Source organism: Chrysemys picta, chromosome 2 (assembly GCF_011386835.1).
Source record: "Chrysemys picta bellii isolate R12L10 chromosome 2, ASM1138683v2, whole genome shotgun sequence".
NCBI classification, from domain to species: domain Eukaryota; kingdom Metazoa; phylum Chordata; order Testudines; family Emydidae; genus Chrysemys; species Chrysemys picta.
In genome coordinates this window covers 131,503,979-131,521,451 of record NC_088792.1, presented here as the reverse complement: position 1 = coordinate 131,521,451, position 17,473 = coordinate 131,503,979, and the positions used below count along the sequence as shown (strand labels likewise).

General features: G+C 42.3%; 1 protein-coding gene across 3 annotated transcripts in view; it reads left to right on the top strand.

Moving 5' to 3' along the window:
• Nucleotides 1-17,473, top strand: part of SEMA5A (semaphorin 5A) — a 635,454-nt gene that overhangs the window by 385,353 nt on the left and 232,628 nt on the right. For all 3 annotated transcript variants that reach the window (XM_042859868.2, XM_042859867.2, XM_065584224.1), the window contains exons 8-9: nt 13,425-13,710; nt 16,504-16,639. In XM_042859868.2, coding sequence (XP_042715802.2) covers nt 13,425-13,710; nt 16,504-16,639 — 422 coding nt within the window. The remainder of the gene's footprint in view (nt 1-13,424; nt 13,711-16,503; nt 16,640-17,473) is intronic.

The window sequence follows — 17,473 nt, the reverse complement described above, 5'->3', positions numbered from 1 at the left end:
GGAAGAACCCCAAGCGTCAACCGGGTTCTCACCCTTCGAACTTCTGTACGGCAGGCAGCCCCGAGGGATCCTGGACCTCTTAAGGGAAGACTGGGAGACTCAGGAGACTCGCGTGCTCAGGACCACCCAGTATGTGCTACGTCTGCGAGAACGGCTCCAAACCTTGGGGGGTTTTGCCCAGGAGAATCTGCGGCAGGCCCAAGAGACGCAGGTTCGGTTATATAATAGAGGGGCTAAGGCACGCAGTTTTAACCCCGGCGACCGGGTGTTACTCTTGTTACCCTCGGCTGAATCAAAGCTCTTGGCCAAGTGGCAGGGACCATACGAGGTGATCCGACGGGTCGGGCCCATAGATTATGAAGTCCGGTTACCGGGACGACGGAGGGACACCCGGACTTACCATGTGAATCTCTTAAACGCCTGGAAGGTTAGGGAATCCTTGTTCATCACCTTCTCACCCCCAGACCCAGAACTGGGACCCCTAGCAGGGGAACCCCTAGACCACAAGCCAGCGACACTCGGGGCCGGCCTTACCCCAGCACAGCGAGAGCAAATATCGCAGCTTGTAAAGGACTTCCCCGATGTGCTATCAACCCACCCAGGACAGACCAACCTGACGAGCCATCATATCGCGACGATGCCGGGACAGAAGGTGAGAGACAACCATCGACCCATACCCCGGAAGATGTGGGCCACAGTGCGACAGGAGTTGGACACAATGCTTGAATGGGTGTAGTCGAAGAGTGAATGGCGCAGCCCCATTGTTCTGGTCACGAAACCCGACGGGACCACTCGATTCTGTATCGATTTCCGGAAGGTTAATGCCATCTCTAGGTTCGACGCGTACCCAGTGCCCCGGGTGGAGGAACTCCTAGAACGACTCGGGGGAGCGAGGTATTTGTCGACCCTAGATTTAACCAAAGGATACTGGCAAATCCCCCTTACACCCAATTCCCGAGAAAAAACGGCCTTCCCAACACCCTTCGGCCTCTTCCACTTTGTAACCATGCCATTCGGGTTACACGGCGCCGCAGCGACGTTTCAGCGGCTGATGAATAAGCTCTTGCTGCCTCGCAATCAATACGCCGCGGCGTATATAGATGACATTGTGATCTACAGTCGCAGCTGGAAGGACCGCCTTCGACACCTCAGGGGAGTCCTCCAGGCCCTCTGAGCAGCTGGGCTCACGGCCAATCCGGCGAAATGCCATCTCGGCCGGGAAGAGGTGACCTACCTTGGGTATGTCGTAGGGGGAGGGAAGTTGCGCCCCCAAATCAATAAAGTACAAGCCCTTATGGACACAGCTACGCCCACGACGAAGAAACAGATACGCCAGTTCTTGGGCCTAGCTGGGTACTATCGCCGCTTTGTACCCGACTTCGCGTCCATAGCTGCACCTCTATCGGACCTGACGAGAAACTCCCAGCCACAACAGGTACAATGGTCCGACTGTGTGACAAGGCCTTCAGGACGCTGAAAGATCGACTCGCGCAGGAACCGGTCCTGCAACACCCCGATTTTTCAAAGGAGTTCATACTCCAAACGGATGCGTCAGAGGTAGGCTTAGGAGCGGTCCTAACCCAGGAATGGGAGGGGGAGGAACACCCAGTACTGTATCTAAGCTGGAAACTACTCCCTCGAGAACAACACTACTCAACAATAGAGAAAGAGGCCCTGGCAGTGAAATGGGCCATTGATGCCCTGCGCTATTATTTACTGGGCAATACTTTCAAATTGATCACAGACCATGCTCCCCTCAGATGGATACATAGCATGAAGGACGCAAACCCCCAAATCATGCGCTGGTACCTGTCGCTCCAACCATATGACTTCCGCATTTTTCATCATCCGGGTAAGGCGCATGCTAACGCAGATTTCTTTTCTAGACAGGGAAAGGAGGATGGGGAGATGGACCAGCCCCGGGGACGGCCCTTCTTAAAGGGGAGGGTGTGTGGCGGGGCCAGACTACCCCGCCTTAACCCGGAAGGAGTTAAGTCCCAGGGACTGACAGCGGAAGTCCCGCCTCCCTGGGTGGACTGGGCATGCTCCAAGTGCTATAGGAATATAAAGGGAGGGAGACCAGCTCATTCTGGGCTGGAGCCCGTAGGAGAAGGACCTGCCAGGGAAGCTCCTGCGGCGGACCAGCCACAGCCGTTGACTGTGCCGGGAAGAGACGCCGTCCACGGCCCGCCGGCCCCCCGGCGGTTGGAGGAGACCCAGGGGACGACCGAATCCGCCTAGTACCAAGGACCCGATGACTTTTGGGAGACCTCAACGGAGAGCCTGGTAGGAAGGGACCCTGGGAGGGTGACAGAGTGGTACCTTCCCCCTCCACCCCCGGGGAAACTCAGTGTGTTTCGGTCTGAACCCCCCGCTGAGTTGATGGAAAAGCCCTACGCTACGGTTAGGGCCCCGAGTCGGGGCCCCCCTACTGGGGCTGTCGCACCCCAAGTCCTGGACTCTGGCCGCTAGGCTACGCTACCCTCCACCCGAGGGTTGCTTCCTGGACTCTGGCCGATAGGCCCTACTGCCCGGTAAGCGAGGGCTGTGTTACAGACTCCTGCCGTCAAGCCGCGTCTCCTTGAGGAAAAGGGGACATCATAGACTCTGGCCGCTAGGCCATACTGCCCTGGACTGAAGGGCTATTTGACGGACGGTGGCGGATAGTCCACGCCGCTCGCAACCTTAGGGGTGTGGACCATCACATCCATATACAATGATGATATACATATTTTGACAGAACAATCAGTTTCAGCAAATCATGACTTTTCATAGGATACTTTACAAGGCATTATTTGTTCAAAATATCATAACCATATACAAGTGGTGAATGTGGGAGTCACAAGGTGCTATTTTGAGGGATAAGATGTCACAGCTCCCCCCTTACTTTACTGCAAGAGTGTTAGTCACTGACTAACTCGAAGGCAGTTGTGTTAGGGTCCTCTTGAGTTTTAACAAAATAACTGCCAAGTGTTGCTAAACATTGTAGTGTTACCCACATAGGTTTTTGCAAAGTTCTGTGCATCTTTTAACACTTTGTGGACCAGTCTAATGACCTCAAAAGTTAGCAAATGTATTTCCTCTGGGTTGCTAGAAAGCCTTTCTCTCTAACATTGGTGTCCAATTCCTTATCACAGATGGGTGTTTATAAGTATCTTTGTCATACCACACCTTCTGTCTGACAGTCTGGTTCTGAGTTTGGTTGGTTCAATACCCATTGTGTCATTTAGCTCCTTCCTGAACCTTTGCCTGTAATCAGTTACTGGCTTTTTTTCCCCTTTAGGGTTCCCTTCTGCATGGGTTTTTTAATCTAATCATGTTTCTGGGATTTTGGTACATGGTCTGGTGAGATAAGGGTTCAGGGGGATCCTGCCTATTGGCTAGTCCTTTGTGGAGCTGTCTCTCAACCCTAGGGTTATGCACATGCAAAAAGCCCATTTCCCCTCATGGAGTTAAACTGTATGCCTTACTCCCAGGACTGCATCATTCCCAGAAGGTTGTGATTTGTGATCTCTGGGTTAAGAGTGTCTACTCTTTGACCAGATGTTTTTTTGTCTCCAGCAGCATGCTCTTAGCTGCTTTCAGTGCCTTATCTGCCCAGGGGAAGCTGCCCTACCCTCTGCTGACCAGTTTGCATGCTCACAGACACCTTCTCTCTTAGTAGAATCTTCATACTGTCTTAAAGAGACACTGTTTTTCATGTGAAAGGCCATGGCAGTTTCAGGTAATAACCATGGTTACAGAATACACAGTAACTGTCAGCATCATTCACTGGAATGAGAAAATGATATCAGTTATTACTTTGTTTTAAAAATTCCCAGAAGACACAGATGTGATTTGTGGAGTATTCCCTCGTAATCTAGAGATAGAATTTGTGGGACATTTAGCCCTATGCTAAGTTGTAGAAAAATAGTTTTCCTATGTACACCTCTGTATAGAGAATGGATTACATAGTTTTCCCCCTAAAGGACAGTGGCAAGATTAAAGATAATATATACAGGATTCTTCCTTTCTTGGGCTAGAAGGAGGGATATTGGCATATTTCCAACAGGATCATGCTTTCCAAGAAACAGAGCTTTACAGTTTGCAGCAGGTCATATGTTTAGAAATCTGCACTTACTTCCTGAATGCCTAAGTGCTGGAAGACATATGGTATATTTCTAAATACAATTTAATTCAATAGCTATTTTGCCATTGGTGGACTGAAATGTAGTTTATTGGCTAAAAATATAGCTGGTGCAAACGAGTCTGAATAGCACAACAACAACAGAAAAAAGGTTTAAGTCTTCTTGTCTCTTAGTTTACTAGTCTGTAAAGACCTGATCCTTTGTACAAGGCATCTATTAACTTCTGTATCAGACCCAAATGTGCTTTTCTTTCTATTCCCCCCCCCTTTTTTTTTTTACTAGCCTGTAAGAATGAAAAGTGTTTTTAAAATGATACTGTTTGTTTTTTTTATTATGACACAACAACATACAGGGACATATTATTTGTTTAAAAATGTTATTTCCTGACTGCAGTATGACAGATTTTACAGCTAGAGCAAATGTGAACCCTTTTGGGGTGTAAATTGTAATTAGAGTTGTGCAAAATAAAGGACAGATTTTCTATTTCAGTTTATGCCAGAAACACTTCCATTCAACTTTTGATAATGCCACACCTCCTGAAATGTCTCTTTTCTGCATAATTCAGGGCAATGCCTCTTTTTGTTGCACCAAATAATATGAAAGCACTGACAGCCAGGATTGCTCAAATTGTGTTCCTTTTCAATTTTTGAGCAAAAGTGGAATTTCATTTGGATACCCAGTATCTTAGAAAATTTTCCTTTGTGAGGAGAAGAGAAGGTGGGAGACTACAGCCTTGTCCTAACTCAGGCCAGGGCCAGCTCCAGGCACCAGCTTCTCAAGCAGGTGCTTGGGGCGGCCGCTCCGGAGTGGGGCGGCACGTCCAGGTATTCGGCGGCAATTCGGCGGACGGTCCCTCACTCCGCCTGGGAGCAAAGGACCTCCCGTCGAATTGCCACCCCAGATAGCGATCGCGGCTTTTGTTTGTTTGTTTGTTTTGGCTGCCTGGGGCGGCCAAAACCCTGGAGCAGGCCTGCCCTGACTCAGGCATAGCCACAATTTAGCCATTGGTGGGAGCTAACTAGCTGACCCCTAAGGATAAATAAGGAGGAAGTCAGGGTTTGCACTAATTAGCTCAATCAGTAAAAAGCAACAGAGAGTCCTGTGCCACCTTTAAGACTAACAGATGTATTGGAGCATAAGCTTTCGTGGGTGAATACCCACTTTGTCAGACGCATGTAATTCACTCACGAAAGCTTATGCTCCAATACATCTGTTAGTCTTAAAGGTGCCACAGGACTCTCTGTTGCTTTTTACAGATCCAGACTAACACAGCTACCCCTCTGATACTTAGCTTAATCAGGATTTATCTCAATTACCATCAGCGGTATTACACATAGCTTTTATCTTAGATTTTAGCAATAAAATAAAAATAAAATTACAAACCAAAACCAACCAAACAAGTTAGTGTGATCACTTAAAAATGTGCTACTTTAATTTTTTTGATTCATGTTCCAGGATATTAAATGTACATATAAAGATTTTCTTTACAATACCATTTATCTTTGTATAGAAGGCTCTTTTGATTAGCAACCCCCTCCCTTGTTTTGTAACCACACAGTTTTTAATATAACCCTTGTTTAGTAGTTGCACCTTTACGCTGCACATTTACCTCTCAAGCTTCTGGGGAAAATAATTCTATTCAATAGATCCCATTTTCTTTTTCTAGCTGTCTTTGATTTAAACCCATAGGAGAAAGAAATTACATTTACTATAAAAGATAGTTTCTAAAGGAAACTATATAATATCCTATCAGTTGCTGAGTAGATAATGATGCTTGAAAATGTAAACTACAATATGGTTCATTAAGATGGTCACTTATCCTGAAAATGACAGAATAATAATGTGTTAACAGTGACCTGACCCTTCACCCTGCTTGAAATAATTGTTTGAAAGCTTAAAGTGTGGTTTTATTCTGAAACATGACTGTATAAGTGACAACTTCTGACTGAACAGGTCTGTTTCTTCTGTGCATTTAGAGTCATACCTACTGACTTGAGTGACACATACATTTTTACCTCTTTTATACTCTTATTATAGCCCTGCACAGCTCCACAGCTAGTAAAGATTGCACAGGTTCCGTTTCTTCTTGTGTACCATTAACATACTGTCCAACTGCGGCTTGGACTGCTCTGTGGTTTTGAACTCAGTCCTAGGGACTCTAAGTGCTGCCCAAATCAGCTGTTGAGGAGTGCCGGTTTTTTAAAGTTATGTACATGCCACTAGACAGCCATGTACAGAGTAGGAAGGCAGCAAGCTGAGTGCAGCTTCCTGTGGCTTCCTGCATCCAGGACCAAATTAAGTTAATACAGGGCCCTCTTCTGGTTCCACCCTTATGGCCTAGCACTCCCCCTGGAGTGAGAGGGACAGGCAGCCCTCCTCATGGCAGTAATGGTAGAGGCATATACAGGCCAGCTGTGTTCATTAGGTTGCCCAGAGACTGACTCTGCTGCAGACCCTGATTCCTGACAGTACCCATCCCCTTGAGGGCACCTCTTAGGGGACTTAGGGCCCAGTTTCTCACAGTACTTCTGATGAAACCCTCACAATAGATCGTCTCTACCAGTTCCCAATGTTGCTCCTACGGACCATTGCCTTTCCAGTCTGCCAGGTATTGGAGCCTTCCCCTAACTCACTGAGAGTCCAGGATTCACTGGACCAAGTATTCCTCCTGTCCGCAGACTATTATAGGTGGCAGGTTGGAGTGGTTTGGGTATGGGTTCTTGGTGAAGGGCTTTAAAAGTGAGATGTGAATGATGGAGTGGATCTTCCAGGATATGAACAGCTGTAATCTGAAGGCCACTGTGTTTACCTGTTCTGTAATCTTGAAGGGGTCCAGTTTGTTGTAGTCTGGTTTGGTGGATAGGTGGCTTGATTTAAGGTGTTGGGCAGAGAGTCACACCTTCTCCCCATGGCCATATTGGGGGCGGCCTGACAGTCTAGTACTGCATGGTGTTTATAGGCTTTTTTGGTAGACTGCAAGTGTTGTCTGAGCTCCTGGTGCACCTGGTGTAGGTGGGAGGCTAAATCTGCAATGGTCATGAGGAGGTAACTTAAGGCTAAGCCGAGGTGGAAGTAGTGGTGAAAGCCATCGTTCCCAAGGAATGGGCTATGTTGGGTTGAGACATGGATTGCATTTGTGATATGCAAATTCTGTGTAGCACAGGCTGGGTAGCCAGTCATTCTGGTAGTTACTTAGACAGCAGATTGACACTCTCTGTTTGCACGTTAGTCTGTGGGTAACAGGCAGATGAGGTGAGGTACTCAATGCCAAGGAGTCTGAGAAATTCAAACCAGAGTTGAGAGATGAACTAGGATACCAGTCTTTTTTGAACAGCTCATTAATAAGTGGTAAGTACTGGTTTTGGATTGTAATCTTCTTTAGAGTTTGGTAGTCAACACAAGGCTGGAGGAAGAGGCCTTTCTTCACCACAAAGAAGATAGGGGCCCCACTGGGGACAAGAAGGGTTTCTGCAGGTTTTCTGCGAGTTAGCTCCAGCGGGCCTGTAGTTCCAGTTTGGAGAAGGAGAAGATGTGCCCAAACGGAACCTCTGCTCCTAGCTGGAGGTCAATGGGGCAGTCACAGCTGCAATAGAGCAGTAGGGTGTCTGATTTCTTTGTGTCAAACACATCCCTCCTGTAAAAACCTGAAGTGCATCTTCAACTATGCTCATGACTCTGCTGATTTTTCCCACCAATTAGACAGTGTAGCCAATCAGGCAGCCTACTACAAGATATCTGTGCTCATCAGGTTGGCCAGAGACTGGCTCTATCACAGGCCCTGATTCCTGTCACCTGTCTGCATGCTCTACCCAATGCCAGCTCTCCATTAGAATACCTCCAGCCAGCACAGTGGGAGCACGAGCCTCTTTAATACTTCAGTAAAAGGGGACAAAACTGAGTTGGGTCGAAAAAGGCCCAATGTTGTGAGGATCACAGGCAGAAAAATAACAATCACAGAAGAAAGGGAAAAAGACCTAAATATTGGAGAGAATAGGATCTTAACAGCAGGAGAGAAAAATAGACAATCTCATTGGGAGGAGAGAAAATGATGCTTTCAGTAGGACAATCCCCAGGCACTTTCTGAGAGGGGGCAAAAAAGGAGAAAAGCCCCATGTGTTCTCAGGGGAAGGCTCCTGGGGAGAAAAAAAGACTTTCAGTCTTCCCCCTCCAGAGAAATGTAGTGTTGGAGAAGAAGAAAGAGGTATGCCATTGCCCCATTAAGATCTCATTATTAGAATAGGCCTGCCATCCTGCCATATGAACAATCTTGAGAGGGCTTCTCTTCCAGAAGACATCCACTGGTAGGGAAAGCTTATACCTTCTCTCCTATACCCCTAAAGTCCTTGGTTCAGTGTGAAAAAGAAAATAATGAATATAATAATATGAAAGGTACAAAGTTTTGAGGGATGAATATACTGTAGCTATTAACACTACAGTATTTTAAAGGTACTTAATACAGAAAAAGTCCTACAATAGGGTTAAATTCTGTCCTCAAATGTTCACGAGCAACTCCCACTGCCTTATCCTAGAACAAAATTTGGGCAATTTCATCTCCTATATTACAAAGTTCTGTTGGAAAGAGCCCTCCATATTGATAAATTTCAGGTCTCCATGCAATATCTGGGCATATATAAACTATTTTTTCTTGGACAAGAATCACCTTTTCTGAAACTCCAAAATGACTCAATAAATTTTCTCCAAATGAAAAAATGAAATAAAGACTGACAGGATAATCTGAGAAAATCCACAGAATCCCCTGAGGTGATGCTAGTATTAATACATTTCATGCAAATGGGAACAGCTTTCACAGCTTTCACCAGTTGGCCTCCTTTTTATCAAATCATAATCAGTGAAGTATCCGTACAGATGTTTGTAGATAGATATATTATTTTTCAAGTTTGAGTCAGTGAACTATATGTACAAGTCTGTGTATTTTATATATGCATTTTAAAAATATTGGCCAGTAAGAGATTTACATGGATTTATCAAGGGTCAATAAAACCACTCAGGCCGGATTTCATAACATTTTGTATTCCTAAAGCATTTGAACATCTAAGCATACTGTCAGCAATGTTAATACTGATTTTGGCACTGACCCTGCAATCAGATTTCTGTGTGTGAACCTTATGCTACTGTGGAGTCCTGTTGAAGACAGTGGGCTTCAACAGAGATGGAAGTGTCAGCAGATCTGATTGCCAGGACCCGGCTTTAGTAGTTATTTTTTCTACAGTATATTTTTAGGAAAAATGAGGGACTCTAGGTGCTGAATGTTTGTGCATGTAGAAACTGTTTTAGATCAGACAATTGTCGGAGAAAAACAGAGTTCTCACTCTCTTTTTCGGGTGCAGCAAATCAGATACTTTACTCTCAAGCAATCTACTTCCACAAATTGTACTGCTGAGAAGGGTTAAAAGAACAAGTGGGCTATTAGACTGTAGAAGTCTAACTGGTAGTTTGAAATTCCTTCTTTTTCATGCTGAAAGTCTGTTGGGTTCCTTTCTGAACACCATTAGTGGATATTGACTTAAATAGGACTAAACCTTCTACAGTACACAAATAGCTCAAGTTACATCCAGATTGCTGAATCTCCCCCTCCCCCCTGCCAGTAGTTTTTCTCCTGAGTATTAGAACATTTTGTAGGGATAATGGGTGGGGAGGGAGACTAACCTCATCCATTATATGGTAATGGAGGTCCAAGGTTATCTTTTACATCCATTACAGGTAAATAGAAACATTAAACAGATATGCTGCAGATATAAATTGAAGACTGTCAATGGGGAGCAGTTTTTCACTCCTATTGGCCTGACATTCCTAAATGTACCTAAAAAAGTGTTAATTTAGCTAAAGGAACAATACAACATTTATTCCATAGAACTGAACATTGTGGTGTCTTTTAGGAACAGATGACATATGACTTGAGTTTATCATAAAAAAACCACCCTAATACTTTGTATATGTATCTGTCTTTTGTGTCTGCGTGAACTGTCTCATATATGATGGTATGGTAGATTGTAAAGGTTTCACCAACATAAGTTAGTGATTTCTGCATTACAAGTGGCCTATACAGGTCATCCCAAATGAGGGCCAGTAAAACAATTACATCACTAGATCATTAACTATTCAGTATATGCTCATATATTTTACAGAAAAACAGATTTAGAAATATGAGTTTTTAAAATTATTGGTACTTTTATTCATCTTGTTCCATCTGTAATGCCAGGTGTGGGTGTGGATGTATATGTATATTAGGGCTGTCAATTAATCACAGTTAATGGATGCAATTAACACAAAACAAATTAACTAGATTAAAAAAGAGTTGTGATTAATCACAGTTTTAATCGCACTGTTGAACAATAATAAAATAGCATTTATTTAAATATTTTTGGATGTTTTCTACATTCTCAAATATATTCATTTCAATTACAATACAGAATAAAAAGTGTACAGTGCTCACTTTATATTATTTGTTATTACAAATATTTGCACTGTAAAAAAGATAAACAAAGGAAATAGTATTTTTCAATTCACTTCATACAAGTCCACTCAGTCCTACTTCTTGTTCAGCCAATCGCTAAGACAAACAAGTTTGTTTACATTTACAGGAGATAATGCTGCCTGCTTATTTACAATGTCACCTAAAAGTGAGAACAGACATTCTCATGGCACTGTTGTAGCTGGTATTGAAAGATATTTACATGACAGATATGCTAAATATTTGTATGTCCTTCATGCTTCAACTTGTAGGCTTTAAAGTTTTACATTTTTTTTTTTTAGTGCAGTTATGTAAAAAAATAATTCTACATTTATAAATTGCATTTTCACAATAAAGAGATTGCTCTACGGTACTTGTATGAGGTGAATTGAAAAATACTATCGCTTTTGTTTATCTTTTTTACAGTGCAAATATGTGTAATAAAAAATAATAATATAGAGTGAGCACTAGACATTTTGTATTCTGTGTTGTAATTGAAATCAATATAGTTGAAAATGAAGAAAAACATTCAAAATATTTATAATAAATTTAAATTGATATTCTGTTATTGTTTAACAGTGTGATTAAAACTGTAATTAATCACAGCATTTTTTTTTAATCTTGAATTATTTTAAATAGTTTGACAGCCTCTCTCTCTCTCTTTTGTACAATTAGAGTTCATAAAGGACTATTAGTAACTTCTGCAATTATATGAACTAATTGTATAATTTTAAACTTTTTGAGGAAGGGACTTTTGTGTTTGCATAGCACTAGCATATTGTGGTACTGTTGGAAACAGATAATTACTATTATGTATGCCTTTTTTACCGGTAGCACCCACAGTGTAGTAGGTGCTGTGTAAACATAAAGGCCTGATCCTACATTCCTTAGGTTATTAGCACTTTCCACATATAACTACTAATAAATAAAACTGGCTGGGAAATAAAATTTTTGATTCATGAAAAATTTCAGTATTTCAGAAAAAAAATAATGATGAATCAGATGAAAACATCAAATTTTTTCATGGGACTGAAATTCTGAAATATTTTGTTTCATAAACACCAAAATAAAATATGCTCCTCAGAATCCCATGTTCCATAGCAGCCTGCCTGGCAGGCTGGTGGAATGCCAAGTTTCCTGTGCTCCACAGACTCAACTGGCCAGTCAGACAGATGGCCTGCTAGGGAGTTGGCTGTCTGGAAAGCCAACCAGCCCAGCAAGCCAACCACCCAGGGCAATGGGCAGCCCTCCCACCTGCCTGTCATGTGGGAAGCTGAGGAGCCAGCCAGCTGGCAAGCTGTCTGACTGGAGCCAGGAAGCCCATCCACCCACAGGGTGGGTAGGCCAGAGAGCTAGTTAGTTGGGAAGCCAGCCAGCATGGAAAGGCAGCCAGTCTTTCCCAGTAGAGCTGGGTGCCTGGGGCGCTAGGGATCCGTGGGAAGCCAGCCTGCCAGTGGGACTGCCAGTGAGCCTCGGGAGCTGGGTGAGATAGTAGGAAGCCAGCCTGCCTGTGTGCCTAGTTTCCATCAAAAGTTTCAAGGGAAATGACATGATCCTGCAGAATATTTCAAGTCCATCAAATCAGCATTTTTTGATAGAAAACTGTTCAGTTGGAAATGTTTTGACCAGCTCTATTACTAAAGTTCTCTACGGTAGTTATGTGTATCAGAAATAGTGTTTTTCATCCAGGGTGGTGTGTTTTTTTATATATTTATTTTAAATATTTTTAGAATGAATTCTGGAAATGAATATAAAAAATCTTACACCTCTCTTTACGGGGCAACCGTTTTTTACAATTACAGGAGGAGGGATAGCTCAGTGGTTTGAGCATTGGCCTGCTAAACCCAGGGTTGTGAGTTCAATCCTTGAGGGGGCCACCTAGGGATCTGGGGCAAAATCAGTATTTGGTCCTGCTAGTGAAGGCAGGGGCTGGACTCAATGACCTTTCAAGGTCCCTTCCAATTCTAGGAGATAGGATATCTCCATTCCACCCCCCCACCCCCCCCCGCCACACAGGTCAATATATCTAATGTGCTTTGCCTTTAAGAAATCACCAAGTTCTCAACCCTGTCAAGCTCATGGATTCTCATTAGCTTCCGTAATCCTTACGGGAAAAGTACCATATTATTATTTTCTATGGAATCCAGAATCTTTTATTTTTTTATTGTGTTCCTTATTTCTTAGATCAGTACTTTTTTTATTCCTAATTTCTCCTGAATGTTTTTCTTCTTTGCCAGAATAAATTTGTTGTATTAATTTTTTATTTAGTTATATATTTTGTAAAGACGGAACCAAAATATTTTAAAGTGTATTAAAAGTTTTATTTGATGTAGTGTTATTGCTCTAAAAGGTCGCCCTTCAGCAGTCCGTTTCTTTTCATCAAAGCAATTAAGCACATACTTAACTATTTTGGTATCTGATCCTGTGCTTTTAAGTCAATGGGAGCTTTACCATTGATTTCAGTGGCCACAAGATCAAGCCCTTGCTGAATAGGGATAGACTGGTGTATGTGCATGTCAGAGCCTAATTTACTATATCACACTCAGATTAGAAATTGTTGTTCTTTATAACCAAAACTCAGATTGTATGTTCAATAACTGCTATCTCTATAATCTCCTCATGATGCGCAGAAGTGCAGAATTTTAATTCATGCCTGCATGAATATCAATATAATTTGCCTTATTTTAACATTGAAAAAATAACAATAATTTTGAATTTTGAAAGATTCTCAGGCTGATGTATAGAGGAAAATCTAGCAATTTCAAGCAAATATTGGAATATGTATCAACTATACCTGACATATTTTTTTCTCCAACTCTTTTCAGAGCCAAATTTTGTGTCATCCTATGACATTGGAAACTTCACCTATTTCTTCTTCCGAGAGAATGCAGTAGAGCATGACTGTGGAAAAACAGTCTTTTCCCGGGCTGCTCGGGTCTGTAAAAATGATATTGGGGGCAGATTTTTGCTAGAGGACACCTGGACAACCTTTATGAAGGCTCGTCTAAACTGCTCTCGCCCTGGAGAAATTCCGTTTTACTACAATGAATTACAAAGCACTTTCTTCCTGCCAGAATTGGACTTAATCTATGGGATCTTTACAACTAATGTGTATGTAACTTACATAAAATTTGTTACTTTTTCTGTTATGTTCAGAGTCAAGTCTAAGGCGCTCAAGCTCCCTTCTGGTTCTACATGTGGAAGGGATATTATATAAACAGTTCATCTTGTACTGAAATATTTTGACGATCTGCTCTACTAGTTCAGACCAGTGGTCCACCTAGTCCAGTGTCCTGTCTCCAACAAATAATGGTTAACGCCAAATGATTCACTTAGAGGTTGCTGTAGGAAATGCAGAAGAAGGAAGGATGCTTACTCTTTCCTCCCAACAGTGCAGTCTTTGTCTTTATGACCTGTTTTGTCATCTTGCTCCTTTAAATGTAAACTTTATCCACTTTGTGGATCCCAGCAAGCGGAAAGGTCAAAAGGCAAGAAGCTCTTCTTAGTAGAGTAAAATGTGAAATGTATTTCAGGGGGAAAACATTTTAATTATAATTGTCATAGAAGAACCCACAGGAGGGGGAAACTACTCCAGAAACCATAGGAGGTTGATCTCATGGAGTTGGAACCCCATTCTTCTCTCCAAGTGGAGGGGCCTGCAGTTTCATAAAGTGGTAAATTTGCATGGTCTGCAGGTTTTGAGAAGCTGTGAGGGAAGCAGAGAGTGGACCTGCTGGTCCTGGGTCATTCCTAAGGATGGCCCTGCTCTCTGAGGCTACTCTTTCCCCATTAAAGCAGACTTTATTTGAAGACTTGCTGCCACTAGCTAGTTTCTGCAGTGGCTGCCCATTATATTGTGTCCAAGGAGGATAGACGCTGCAGAGAGGAGTTAACTGGAGCTGGTCAGGAAATTTTTCACAGACATTTTTGTGGAAATTTTCCTACCAGCTCTAGATTTCCAGAAACTCCCCATGCTTTAATCCCTACATGCTTTCCTCCATAGAGCTCCATCCCTACAGTGCGATTGTGGAGAAGCTATGTGGTCTTCTAAGGAGGACAAGAAACATGCCCCTCTTCATCAGTGTAAATAGAGGGGACCATTAGGACCTACTGGGATGCACTTAGCACTCCACAATCTGGGCATTTCAATTACAGTGATTTTGATTTGGATTACCTGTAAAATTGCCACCTGTTGAATGAAAATGTTTCTCTTTGTAAAGATTAAGAATGACAGCACCATGCCCTCCCCACAATTCATGTAATGTGACCACTAAATCCAATGCCATGGCTGCTTCGTGAGCAGACTGTCTTTCAGACAATCAGAAGCTACGAGTTAGGTCCTTAATGGGCTCCAGGAGATCCAGAAATGATGAGTAGGTTGCCTGTTACAGTAAATCAGATGAGGTTTTAGCATACTTGAAGCTAATTGCCTGTGTACAAATGGATAATATGAAACTTACTTTCATCTACTAGTGTTTTTTTGTTTTTGTTTTGGGTTTTTTTGCAATAAGCTTAACAAGCATAAGTAGTCAAATTGCTTTTTGGCCATGGTTGTAAATCTGAACTGCTACACTATTTGTTCTGTTCTTGGCAGGTCTGATCCCTAGGGATTATTTTTTCTTCCTCATACATTTGAACAATAACAATTTGAAGCTTAAACAGTAGATTTGCTTTCTAAAGCCTTGTTTAAACAACAGAGTACGTTAGAAGAAATAAATGCTATGTGGATCACTTGTCAGCACTTTTACCCACAGTGGAAGTTTGTGTAACTGTCTGCCTGCTTCATTATTTATCCATTTATCTAACATTGTGAAAAAAGAACAAATCAGGAGTTTAATTCCATGTGTTATGTGTATTGTTAAAAGAGTAATTCCAAACCTTAATTCACTGTTAGTAGTTGGGCATTCAATTTATTTTGCTTCTGTTAAAAGCATTTTTATAAATATTTTAAAACTCCCAAATACTGCAGTTCTTTTTGGAGTTAGTTTTATTTATGTTTTTATGCGAACACAAAGTTGTAATTTGCAGCTGAGTCCCATTTTAGGCATTCTCACAGTTACCGTATACAGATCTATATTGTTTACACTATGAAGAATTAGCACACTGTTGTACTTTGTCTCATTTTCAACATGAAAATAAGGGAATGTTATAGCTGGGTTGGCCAGGGTTTAACTCTTTGAGTCAGTGAGTTTAAGCGTTCAGTTCAAGTTACCTCCTTATGGGCTTATTTTGCCAGCCAGTGGGCACTTGTTGGGCATAGTGATAGTGTTGTGTGGAAGATGTGGGCTTGAGTGCAGATCTCCTGGTTTCTGATCCTGCAAGAACTTGGGAGTATTTCAAAGGGAACAGACTTAGTCCCTGTCACAATACAACTGGCTGATTAGAAAAGGAGAAATATTGACGGATAGTGAGATGCCCTTCTTATTTGGAAGAATGGTGGCTTTGATGCATGAAATGACATATGTAAAAGAACAGGATTGGGAGGCAGGAATTCCTTAGTTTCAGTCCAAGCTCCCTCAATATTCTGGACAAGCCACTTTACTCATTTTTAGTTTTCCCATCTAAAAAGTGGGGATGATGATACTTTCAGTGTGTGACACACAGAGGTGTAGTAAGAATGGCTAGTTAGTGTTTATAAAGTGCTTTGAAGATGAAGAGCTTGATTGCAGTAGGATTTACTCTCCCACCCTCGGCTGCTAGGCCAGGATAGCTTTTAAGTCCAACCAGGATGCCCGTGTGTGCTGCTGTGAGCAGTTGAATCCTGGCCCTGACCACTTTCTGGCTGGCCCCACGCATGTTGTGAAGTACTAATGCAGAGTTAATAAGGGGAAATGTTACTTTTGCAGACAGTTAATTGATTCCTTGATGTCTTTATTTATCTTATGTTTTCACTTTGTTTTGCAGGAACAGCATAGCTGCCTCAGCAGTTTGTGTTTTCAACTTGAGTGCCATAACTCAGGCCTTCAACGGACCATTCAAATATCAGGAGAACTCCCGCTCTGCCTGGTTGCCTTACCCCAATCCCAACCCTAATTTCCAGGTACTTACACAGAAGGGGAGGGCACTAGTCCTCAACAGTCTTCTTTAAAATGTAGCACAGTTTAAAGGTATCCAAGTACAGACTGTGAGACAAGTCATTGGAGTTCTGTATCTGGAGCCAGTCCAGTTACCGGGTAAACAAATCTATTTAGATGGATATCAGTGAAATGAGCTGCACTGTATAGAGATTGGTTTACATTACGAAACAGTATAATTGATAATAGGCACAATATATCCTTCTGTTACATTTTGCCCAAATTAGCCAAAGGAAGAAAAGACAACTTAAGGACAATATTGTGTAAAACTGGTGAGCTTTTAAAAACAGTATTTACTGGGACACTTTTTGTCAATATATGCTGGATAATTTTACATCCCCTGAAATATGACTTTTGTGAAATTTTGGGAGACTGAAAGTTATTCACAGGAGTAGGCAAAAAAATGGAATAAGGCACTTTTGTATAAACGTTTTCACCCCTAAATTTGAAAGAGAAGGATGAGCTCCTCCCCTGCTCAAAAATTTCTAGACCGTGTGGCCTTTGAGGGACGAATCCTCCACTTCCCAGATTCACAAAAAGTGTCTTTTCAGTTTTTCACAACATCCAGAACATCACATGGAATTCCATCCAAAATTTTACAGTTTTTAAAGTTTATTCTGTTTTATAAGAGTTTCATGAAAATAAGCAAATTTTGACACCCCCCCCCCCAAACATGTAACAAAGACACATACACACACACAGTTTTAATACCAAATCTGGGAGATAGGAATGTGATATTACTAGTACAATAAAAAGCCCTGATTCTGCCATTGCATCCAATGCATCTCCATGAAGTCACA